This window comes from Tympanuchus pallidicinctus, unplaced genomic scaffold, assembly GCF_026119805.1.
Source record: "Tympanuchus pallidicinctus isolate F22 unplaced genomic scaffold, pur_lepc_1.0 scaffold12, whole genome shotgun sequence".
NCBI classification, from domain to species: Eukaryota; Metazoa; Chordata; class Aves; order Galliformes; family Phasianidae; genus Tympanuchus; species Tympanuchus pallidicinctus.
The window spans coordinates 13,528,630-13,541,171 of record NW_026294637.1 but is presented as its reverse complement, the minus strand read 5'-3'; the positions used below and the strand labels follow the sequence as shown (position 1 = coordinate 13,541,171).

Below are 12,542 nucleotides of genomic sequence, written 5' to 3'. Positions count from 1 at the left end.
CTTAAAATGAGGGGAAAAAAAGTTGCTTAAGCTGAAATACAATAACTTATTTCTTTTTCTCCAGCAATGAGTTTACTAGAAGCATGACATGTCACTGAAGATGTTTTCAGTGGACTAGCTCATTAACTCTCTGCATCTGATACTTTTTAAAACAGAAAAAAAACACCAAAAACAAACAAACAAGAAAACAGATTAACCTCCTGCACTACATAAAAAAAAGACAATTGTCAAAGTTGCAAAGTTTCACCCTCACTAGGAGGATTTTGGCACAGTCATTCAGTGACACCAGTATACTTACTACCAACATATTATGTGAGTCTTTAGCAGGATGATGAGGGAGGAGACCAAGATGTACAGTCAGTTCATAACCACCTAAACCTACACTGACCAGGACATCTTTTGTTGCCTGATTTTTCAAGATGTTTTTGTCATCTGTTCATAGTCCAAGACAGTGAGGTCATTCTTTGAATTAAGAGTATTTTCTTTATTCTTTTAAATGTACATACAGCACTAGCACACACCCTCCCCGTATTCCATCATACACATTTTGGAACGTATCTAGTTTTGTTCTATTACAAACCTCAAAATTGCCCCTGAAAGGGCCTCTGAATGATGTTCCATCCAATCCCGATGAAATGTAACGGATGTGAGGGTAGCCCGCCATGTCTGGTACCTATTCAAACAGCACATGTTAAGTTAAACCTATTCAGAACAGTTCCAGAATTTTACTGTTCACTTTGTAAAATTTAAGATCCTTTTGTTTTTATTGAATCACTCATTTTACTCCTCAGCTTGAGCATACAGTTTCAACTGACAGCATAGCATCGCATCACTCCAAGCTCTCTGAATATAACCAGAAATAAAACATAAGTGAGACTAGATCCTCTACTGTAAACTGTCCATATCTGCCTTACATATTTCTTGCCATCATGCCAGCTTGGAAAAAAAAATCTCTACCTGCTTTATATACACACACCATGAATATCTACCTGCATTTGTAAACAAACACCCTAAAAACTTTGCTTGAAGTTATCAGAAATACTTGCTACAGATTTTCTAATGTAAGTTTTTGATATCATGGAAGAAACAAGGCTAACATCTCCCCTTGAAAAACAGCCAGTCTCTTTACTTTACCCTACACAACCAAACATTCTTTGACACTTCAAATTTATAGGCAGATAAAAGTAACTCCTGAAAACTACATAAATCTGATAATCTACAGTCATAGGCTTTTCTACATACACTACATTCAAGCATCCACTGCCTTCCTTGCATAATCAGAGATACAAAAGCAGTGAACAAAATACTGGCATTCAGCAATAAACCTACAGGCACTTCAAACACTAGTACTTTTCATAGAGAAAAGCAGAAAGGTACTTAAAATAACAAGGAACACCTTCACAGCAAGGCTTCTTCCTTCCATTTTGGCCCTCACATGACAGATGAGTAACAGTACTGACAGTTTATCAGAAACATACCAGAGGCAATTTTTAATAAGAAAGTTAAAAAACCAAAATGATCAGTAGAATTTCCTTAACATGTATGCATATATGTGTAAGAATTTCCTTAAATATTTAGAGTGCACTGATATGAGGACCAGAAGAAGCAGTTCAGACAGGATTCTGCAACTACAGAATTTTACATCAAAAAAGCCCCATATTTATCCACATACCTAAACATTTCATGCAAATATAATGTCTGTTACATAGGTCTTACTGTTTGTCAATACAAAAGGTTAATTTGGGAGACTGCATTAATACAACCATTTGTAAAAACTACACTCCCTCAGATTAGCAGTGACTTATGATCCGTTATCCATTTCAGCACATAACCCTTCTTTGTTTTCTGTCTACAGAAAAAGCATTTAAAAAACTAGTTCACTCATCCACACTACAACTTCTGCTTTTTTTCCTTTCCTATTAGGCTTGAACCTGCTTGGCATCAATTGCAGGTTTAAACTATCTTTACTATGCTGTAAATAAGCTTCCTCCACTTCAAGGAAAGAAAATCCTGAAAAAACTAATCCATGTCTCGAGATTGCTTTTTGCTCCTTGTTTTCACGATGCACCAGGATTTGAAAACAGTTTGTGAGAAGAAAAAAAAAGTATTTTACACATGGTTACAGCATCGTTACAGGCACTGCAAAGTGCGAGGTGTCACAGTGCTGTAGCACAATACCACCATCTGCAGTAACCCTAGAGAACTGTGTAAACAAACCATCAGCTGCTTGGGGTAGGAACTGAGCCTCTCAAGCTACCTCTGTCATCGCTCTGTTTCTGGTTCCTAGCAGAAACACTTAATGACTGTAAGTAGAAGTTCATACATTAGATTGAATCAGTGGGGTGAGAGATCCTGTCTGAAATAGTTTTTACAAAGCCAAACACACTGCACAAAGGCCTTGGTTATCGCACATATGATTGCCTCAAAGGTCAGAGCTTACCAACTGCAGTGATGTCTACCTCCTCAGGTCTCCCAGCTGGGAGGAGTTCTGCTGCTGGAGACTCTGAGAAATCTACTCATGTTAATTTTAACACCACTAAACCGAGTAAGAATTTCACAGAGCACATACTGCAACACACAACTGAATTAGTGGAAGTGCTGGGTAGGACACAATGTACTTTCACACTAAAAACTGTGCCTTCACTACCATTTAACAGTTACCATCAGGCTTCAAATACAAAAGTGAAGATTTCTGCTCTCTTGAAACAGCTTCAGGAAAGTTAAGCACAAATGGAAGTGCACTTTCATTAACTTTTGAAAGTAAACCTAAGAATGAAAGACTTAAAACTAACACCAGCCTGTGCTAAATGCTTGTATTTGTGCTTTTGCATACAGTCACATTACAATACGTGCTTTAAGCAGCAGACTCTGAATCTGCAAAGTTCAGTACAAGTTTTTGGCAAACTGTCTCCTGTAGAACAAACATCATATGTTTCTAGTTCTGCACTTGTTATCAACATTTCCTCCCACCAACGTAAAATTGCTTTAACTTGAAAATTCAAGGTCAAGTCTGAACTATTTACAACCCAAGTACTCTGAAGCAGAAATTGCCTACAAGAAAGATAGCTTTCCTTGCTATCCTGCTTTCAACTCCTCCCATATTTGCAGGATTCTTCTGCCTTTCAGTTCCCGGTCAGTGGAGAGATTTTCACATTGTATTGTACTATTTATCTTGCCTGTTTTCAACCTTTCATTCAATGCCTTACATTACAGATGACTTTCAAGCTTTTAAAATCAAATTAGAATACAGTTATCCAGTTAGCAGCTTGGATACATTCAAAAGGAAGTCAATTATTATTATTTTAATAAGCTGAAGTAAAACACAGAGGCTGCAGTTTTCAGAGACACTGTGGGAAAGAACATTTAATACATGCTGCACAGCTGAAGTCCTAACTCTCTGTGCCGAAGAAAAACATAAAATGAATGCTCCTCAATAGCCCATACAAAAAAACCAAAACACTGAAGAACACAGTTTCATTCTTCTTATTTGAAAAACACAGTTAAGTTTGTTGCAAATACTCAAGGCTATTTTAAATCTATGGTTCACCTTACAAGCTGCAGTAGCTACACTGAGTTCCAGTCTTGACAGTTCTGGTAATTCACAGCAAGTTTGTTGGTTTTGCTGTTTTGTTTTGTTGCTTTTTTTTGAACAGTCAGGTACATCATAAGTCCATGACACTGTATGACTGCAGTCAGTGAGAGGTGAAAATGAAAGGAGAAAGAAACAAGGACTTTGCTTTGATAGCAGTGCCTCCTATTTATTTCCATGGAAACTACAACAGACACAAAGAGCACAACAACATTTGATAGAGCAAACCTCTCAGCTACAAAATACTATTAGAAAAAAAAACAACAGACTGCCTTAAACTCAAATGACTTTTTTTAGTCGAGCTACTGCATGAATTACTTTTAAGGACTTTTTTTTTAAAATAAAGACTAGAATATCAACAGTTGATGATACTTTCACCAGGAACACAATTAATGAGATTTATAAATACTCAGTACAGTTTTTACTTACAGAAGCAAGAAAACACTCCTCATAACTTGAGCCAGTCTTAGCAGAGCAATCCTACATACAGTTCAGCCTGTCCTTCCTGCCCCACTTTCTACGGTTACAATGGAATTATCCTGGTGACAGCAGCATTCTAATCTGTTGCTTTTCAATAAAAGCAAAATGTCACCTTTGGTTGATATCCAATTAGTGTTGTGGGTTGCCTTTTTTTTTCCTGTTACATGAAAAACACTGCAGTATTTACTTCATATTCGGTTAAATTATTTTTGCTGACAAATCTCCACATACACTTAACTGAAGAAATCTTTGGCTTTCATTATTGCTATAGAAGGGCAGAACCATCAGAAGGCGTGTCATGCTTTGAATTCATTCTACACACAACTGCTAGTAATGCTGTAGCCTGCCTTTATGTTCTTCTAGTGTTTAATCTGAATACATTTCTAATTAGTCAGAACACAACTAAAAAGCCTAACACTCCATCTGACTGCGGCAGAGTTCCAATCAGATCCCAAACATTCAAGGAAGTACTGCTTACTAATGTCAACATACCACAAAACATGTCAGTAAAACACGTACAAAACCTCAAAATAAAAACAACTTCCACTTGATCCAGAGATTCATTAATGACTTATGAGAATTAGATACTCCTACTGAAATGCATGCACAAATTTTTGTAGAGTTGAAGAATCCTACTTCATCTGACATACGATTTAACAAACGCAGCTATTTGGCAAGACTCTCAAAAGTATTTTATCAGACATTCAGCAAATGCTTCTAAATGCTATCTACCATAGCATTCTTCCGTTCTGCTGCCAACAAGAATATAAACGGGGATCTGAACTACTCACTTGTGTAACATTTTAGTTGTAGGCACACCTCTATGAAAGTTAAAACACAGCAAAAGCTTCTCAACACATCAACAGGAGGATAAGATGAACTCTCAAGTTTCTAGAAGTTTCAGAGGAACGGTGGAAATGCATACAATAATTGACTTACTAGCCCTGACAGAAAGTGAGATGAAATAAGCATATGTTTAACTTGCTGCCTCTTAAAGCAATCAGTTTTCTTAACTACTAGAAGGGCCTTTTCTCACAGTGAGAACAGTTGATGTTATCTGTTATACAACACTACCTGAAATAAAAGTGAGAGACAGACATTTTTTTTGGCAGCATGAAAACAAAAACAAAAAGAGAACAATGCAGAAAAATCATAATCTGTATTGGTGATGCACAGGACGTAAACGTTATATAATAGGAAGGTTACTGGCTACACAAAAATACTGCATTTTAGGAGTGCTCTAGAATGTCTGCAGTAATTAAAAGTTACGCCTCAATGAATTACGAACTCTGCAGGTATTAGAGAAATACTTGTGGACTGTTATGTTGGTTAAGCTGCAAGGGGTATGCAGTATAAAAACAGAGTACAGAAAGACAACAAGTACTGGTTATAAATATACCTAGATGTCAGTTCTGGCCTCTAACAGAAGGTCTGGATAGACAAGTCTTGCAAGTTGATTTTAAATAAAAAGTTTAGCATTTGTCTATAGATGCCCACAGTTTTGATTTGGTAATCTAGTTTAGAGAGGGTGAAATAACATAGGTTAGCCACACAGAATAGCACATTTAAAAACCAAACATACAAATTTTTTCTACATTTTTGTCCTCGTAAATTTTCATTGAAGAAAATTAGGAGTATTTAACGTAAACTTACACATATCCTTTCAAAGCTAATACTCTGCCAAAGTCACAATTGGTGGCTAGTTCACCCTCATAATTCATGTTGCTTATAATCCATCACACAACAAAACTTTACTACTTTGTCATATGGAATAAGGTTGATGAACACCAATTATTATTCAAAACCAACCAAATCTCTAGACAGAATTCGAGATGCATATACGAACCTCCAAATGAAATAAAGCACCAGTGCCAACTCTTACACACTGGGGGGAAAGCTGGTACCTTTAACAACATAAAACTCATTAAAAGAACACAAAAAAATTTAAAAAAAAAAAAAAAAAAATCAGATGCAGAGGGTCAATGCAGTGTAATGCATGTGACAATTTAGTTCAAATGTTTCATTTTACAAGAGCTGAAGTTAGAAATGTTAGTGTCCTGAGCTATTTTTAATTATTAGACAAAAACCTGTTCTTCTAGCTCCATATCTAGGAGCAATGCAAAAACTTCAGATTGTTTTCTTTTTCACTTGAACCATTAACATCAGTATATACACATCTAAATAAATACAGTAACTCTTAAAATAATTTTCCTGACAAAATAATTACCATGACCAATCATCATGATTTTTCACATGCCATCTCCTTACCATTAGAGGAAGAGCCCCTATTTGCAAGTGATGAAGTCGAGGAGGTGCATGGTAGTGGGCCAAGTGAGGATGCAAGGGCCCTGGAGGGTAAGTAGCTGCAGTCACACCAGCTTCAATTCCCAGTTCCCTGTCATGTGAACAAAAGTGGCATTACAATATATGTATATCTTGCCTCCAAAACAACTTCTTTACTTTGGATAGCATTAAATTATAGCATAGATACCGCAGCAGTGTTAAGTAACATCCTTTTTTCTTAAATGTTTCTTAGCAGGACAAGGGGTAACGGTTTTAAGTTGAGGGAGGGGAGATTTAGGTTGGATGTCAGGGGGAAATTCTTTACTAGGAGAGTGGTGAGGTGCTGGAACAGCTGCTCAGAGAGGTTGTGGATGCCCCATCCCTGGAGGTGTTCAAGGCCAGGTTGGATGGGGCCCTGGGCAGCCTAGTCTAGTATTAAAAGGGGAGGTTGGTGGCCCTGCATGTGGCAGAGATGTTGGAGATTCATGATCCTTGAGGTCCTTTCCAACCCAGGCCATTCTGTGATTCTGTAAACGTATTTAAATTTTCCTAAAAATATTCTTAGTTCTACCACTAACTAAAACCAGGTTTAAAATCAGTTATGAAGACTCAGTATAATTTAATAAATTATAAATTAATAGAGGCAATAAAAATTTATGGTGCTGAGCAGTATCAGCATAGAGTCTTCTCTGCAGTTCATTTACTGTGACAACAGAAGTCATCACTCATGCACTCCTTCCCTAATGGTGCAAAAGTACCTTTTCCCAAATGATATATAGCAGAACTTAAATCTAACCTCCATACTTGAGCATGATGAAATTTTAAGTAAGCTTAAATACAGATGAGATGCAGTAGATTAGTTTGTGACTCAAATCCAAATCCTATTTTACAAAGAACAGAAATACAAGAATTGTATTCAACAACATTTTACTTATTTAAAAATCAACTATTGAAATAAATTACCTACTGCTGGTGACACTCAATTCCATTTAAAAAGCAATGTATGTAAAGCCCTAGAAACATTTAACATATTGAGTGCTGTAAGCAACATTTCAAAGCCATATCAAGGTCTAATGAATTTCAAATTACAGGTGCACACAGTGCTTACTAAAGTCACTGCAAGCATTTAACAGCAGGTCTGTTGTCCTAAGTCCCAAAGAACTGAAATTGCACCTGATTACTAACCAGGCAGATCTCTCTGGAGCTTGTCGAGGATGGGAAGACATTGTCTGAGGCACATGAATATGATGTCCATGACCGTAATTCGGATGCATTCTGTGAGGATGCGGAGGAGGTCGTTCATGAGCACGTCTAAACAATATGAAACAAGAACAGTCAATTTAACATACTTGTTAGTGGCGAATCAATAAGATTTTAATCAATTTCACAACCTGAATTACTTGAATACATTGAAATTAAATAAAATACACAAAACATTCCTCAAATTGTTTTAATTTCAATTTACATCTAAAGTCAGAAGCTGACTTAGTACTCAAATGTGAAATCAGCCATGCTTCATATACAGCAGTACACTGGGATTTACCATCAGTACACTGGGGGCACCAAGTCACCCACTGTGATCTGGTCTTCACGTGGTAGACAGGTGAATCATGATCACAAAAGACTGGCACAGCATTTAACCCTAATTTCAAACTGTGGAATAGGAATGTAATCCAAGTGTACACGCACATGGTGGCCATGTCAAGACTAAGAATTATTTGAGGCAATGCTACAGAACTGCATCTTTGTCTATTTCTAGTAAAACTGTAATAGCAAACATCATTAGGCGAAAAATACATACACTAATCAGGACATTTTCCTTGAAACACATTCGCATCATAGCTTAAGTAATAAGAGTTGCCTTTGTATCAGCCAAGAGACCTGAATTTTATTAAGAGCAGTGGACTGCATTCCGATTCATCCCACCTTAAACTTTTGGACAGAGAAGATTAGACATTTGGTACATCTACAGAGCTAGAAAAGTGAAAAGTTATATATAAAATAGTACGTAAATAGTATAATTACATAGAAGTAATTACACTATTCTAACCACTGTAAACTGACACTTCCCCAGAGAATCTATCAAATTTGTATAAAGTATGTTAGAAGCATTAGTTTCCTGCAAATAGTACATACAAATGTGGGAACAGAACTATAGACAAAACTTATTTCTAGTCTCACCTCCCTTCAGTTTATTAACCATCTAAATATAGGGAAAATTTGGAATAACAAACTTTACCAAAGTTCTTAAACAGAAATGCTGTCTTGTGTTCACAGGCAATGTACCTTCATATAGTGCCACCTACTCATTCTGTTGTTCTACCCAAAATTTGAGACCTAACAGCGAGGACTCTACTGTTCTCTACTTGCAATCCATTATCATAATAAGGTAACCTAGGTACAAGGCTATGGTATAAGCTATTTCTAGAAATGAATTATGAAATGCTGATTGAGAAAGCAAGGTAAGATTTGACTTTCCCTAGAAAAATAAAAGCACATCCATCATGCCACTGTGCGAGTTACTGCCAACAGGTTTTTATTTTGTCTGGAAACTACCTCAGAAGATGCAGTTAAAATCTTTTTTTGCAGCATTAACTTCTAATCAGTTCCACGTTAGTTATCAGTACTATTGTTAGAAGAAACAACTGGAGAGCTTGTTCTTGAAATCTTAGCTATTTAAAAACATTATCTCTAAAATTAAAATAACTTCAGTCACAATGTGGCTGAATTACAAGCCAGTACTAACCCAATTGTTGTTGATACTAGCATCATAGGTCTAGTTTATCAACAGTAATAATATCTCCTAAACAGTATCACTAAACCTACAAATCTACACTGGTCACATTCTGATAAGCATTATTCACTCTCTTTTTCTTCTAAAAATGTGAAGGTGCAGTAAAAGTAGGTAGGTACTTAAGATTAAATCTTTATTAAACCTCGTAAACCATCTCTTATAAGTTAACTTTATTTTAAAGTATTAAGTTATGTAAAAAGCTACGGCAGGGGAGATTCAGGCTGGACATCAGGAAGTATTACTTTTCAGAAAGGGTGGTCAGGCACTGGAACGGACTGCCCAGGGAGGTGGTGGAATCACTGACCCTGGGGGTGTTCAAGGAAAGTCTGGATGTTGTGTTGAGGGACATGGTTTAGTAGGAGCTATTGGGAATGGGTGAACGGTTGGACTGGGTGATCTTTTAGGTCTTTTCCAGCCTTGGTGATTCTATGATTCTATGAAAAAGGATTTTTACAGTATCAAAAAGGCAGAAGACAATTTCAACAAATGTACTTGGAAAGAACTTACGATGTACTTTCTGGGCTGTACAGCAATGAAAAGGAATTCCAGCTAGCTACCTGGAGAATAACTAATGCGCAAGAGAAACATAAGCTTTGCTTCTCTTCTGTGCCCCATTCATTGGGCTTCTTTCCTCACCTGTAGACCTTAGTGAGAGTAGTAATGGAACAAGTTCAGTCTTAATGCTCACTCAACCACAATGGTACGTGGACACTTCTTACCATGGTTTAACACTAACAGTTCCTAGCCATGCAATTACAATTTGAGATTCACATGCAGTATTTTACAAACCTGAGAGAAACGCATTATATGTTTAGTTATTGTTCTGAGTACATTTGTGACATACGTTGGATGTTGCATCATTCTTCTTCTCTGGACCTCCATCCTCTGGATCACTTCATGAGCATGAAGCCTCTGTGCTGGAGGAGCTGTTGCAGGGATGTGATGGGATATAGCCTGGTGTGCTGCTGGAAGATGCTGGGGAATCGGAGCAGCTGCATTGGCTAAAGGATGAGTTGGTGGTGGAGGTGGAACAGGATGAGAAGATGTATGAGAGGAGATCGAAGGATGGAAGGGATGCACTGGATGAGGAATAACGTAATCTACTTGAGGTGGAGGTTGTGGCTGAGGAGGAGGATTTCCATGAGAATGGGGACATGCAGAAGCTTGATGGTGAAGAGGTCTGGTCAAAGAAGCATCTGCAATGAAAAAAATCAGCAACTTTTAAGCCTGTCAAAAGCAGTTTCTGGACTAAATTTGTAAAAACAGTATCTTCATACAAGTGCTTCAACATAATTACAACAACACAAACAATAGCAGCATGAGAATGCGTGATTTCAGCAATATATCCTATAAATCTACATTTTTAAATATTACTACTACACTTGCTAAAAAAAATTTTTTTACTGAAAAAAAAATTACCTGTGATAAATGCTTAAAAGATCATGTATGATAAGATATTTTACTTTATTTTATAAAATACTCTGCTTTTTTTTTTCCTCAACCCAATATTTTGTAAACACAATAAAACTAAAGATATCAGATGAGAGTTGATTGAGTCTGCTCAAGCAGAATTCACTGAAGACTAGGGGAAGGAAACAAAAAAAACATTTCTAAAATACAATTATTTTAATAGGAAACACATTTTTTGAAGTCTGAATATTAAAAAGACATGCCACTCAAAAACTTCCACAAGAAAATATTTTAACTTTCCATTGGTTCTGCTTAATTCCTTTATATAAGCTTGACTCAGTTTTAAGATCAAAGCAAGAAGGTAGTAAAACTTTTATTATGTTGTTAGGGAAGATTATTTTTCCTCTTCCCCCCATACAGCCAGTACTTACAAGGAGAATGCATATAATGCCGACAGGAAGAAAGCGATGCCTGAGGAGGAGGTTGGGGCTGTGGCTGTGCAACCATACTTGATCCATATCCATCTATTGTTAGCGATTGGCTTGGGCCAGCACCAGTCTGATGCCCATAAATTGCAGTTCGAGATGAAGAACCAGGACAGCAGGGGTCAAAAGCAGATGTTCCATGAAAAGCACCACTTCCATGACTTCTTATACCGTTGCTGCTTAAGTCTACTGGCAATGCCTGCTGCATAAACAAATTATCTTTTTTTCAAACAATTCTTCAGACACTGAAAACAAGGTTATCCTCAAATATAACACCCTAAAAATAGGAATAAATACGATCTGAAGCAATTGGAACCCAGCTTTTTAAGTTTTAAGACTTGATTCTGGAACATTCTTTAGATATGATTAACATTTATTATTTCTAAATTCTTGAACCTGACAAATGAGACTGAGCCAAAAAAAATACTATGATAGATGAATAGACATGTATGTGGGAGCTACTGTGCATTAAATTATTTGCAGGCAAACAAGCTTCAGCATTTTCAGTTGTGCCTAATGCATTATACTTAAAAACAGAACAGATTGATAGTTCCACACATTGTAAACTACATTTCCACAGTATTGTTCTTAAGATTTGTAAGACTTGTAACCATTCTGTTTCAGAGCTGTGATTTTACTTAAGTCTTAAAAATAAAATGATTTTAGAAGAGAGTTTTTCCTTTCGTGAACAGAATATTAAAGGAAGAAACATTCAATTCTAAAGTAGCACAGCTATTTACTGAACTACTACAATCTGTACAGTACACTGCAAAGTATTTATGGTTGTTCTGCTTAAGTAGCAAAATAAAATAATATCATCTTACAGTCATCAAGAGAACATCAGTTGTCAGTGATTACTTATAGGGTTATGACACTGTTAGAATTCCTTTTATGTCCATACAGCATAACTCAATTTTTCCTTTTAGTTCCTTTCTAAAACATCTGCTACAGAACATGAAAATAACTCACGATTCAGCATCCTATTCTAGTCTTTCTATACTTAATAACTTGGAATCACAAAGAAAGAGTAATGAAAATGAAACATGCCTGGTCATGGTAACTGGTGCCAGAACTGCTGCTTGCTCCACAAGGTGCAGGCACTGGAGGAGGCCGTTCAACAGGGCAGCTGGAGTCACTGAATGAAGGAGACAAGGGAACTGCTGGGTGAGGGTTGTGGTGGTGATGGTGGTGATGTTGAAAGTGGTGGCCATGCTGCTGAAAGCAGCTTGTATGTGGATGTCCCAGCGCATGATGATTCTGTGAAGATCCTCCACATGGAGAATGCTGAGGGCAGCACGATGGTAACCTTGGCATGGCTGGAGGGCCAGTTTCCAGTGTCGTATTAGGTGCAGTTCTTCTTGTATCATCTTGAAATTAAAGAAAGTCAGGATTGAAGAAATCAGCAAAGTTGATCACAAAAAAAAAAAAAAAAAAAAAAAAAAAAAGCCTGAAAAAACTGCACTTCGGTATGAAATAATTAACTGATTGGGAAATAGATCTA

The 12,542-nt window shown here is 36.8% G+C and overlaps 1 protein-coding gene across 3 annotated transcripts in view; it reads right to left on the bottom strand.

Moving 5' to 3' along the window:
* Nucleotides 1–12,542, bottom strand: part of RNF111 (ring finger protein 111) — a 51,239-nt gene that overhangs the window by 5,232 nt on the left and 33,465 nt on the right. For all 3 annotated transcript variants that reach the window (XM_052672563.1, XM_052672561.1, XM_052672562.1), the window contains exons 6-11: nt 12,089–12,408; nt 10,988–11,243; nt 9,991–10,342; nt 7,538–7,663; nt 6,338–6,464; nt 581–673 (exon numbers count right to left, since the gene is read on the bottom strand). In XM_052672563.1, the coding sequence (XP_052528523.1) occupies nt 581–673; nt 6,338–6,464; nt 7,538–7,663; nt 9,991–10,342; nt 10,988–11,243; nt 12,089–12,408 (1,274 nt within the window). The remainder of the gene's footprint in view (nt 1–580; nt 674–6,337; nt 6,465–7,537; nt 7,664–9,990; nt 10,343–10,987; nt 11,244–12,088; nt 12,409–12,542) is intronic.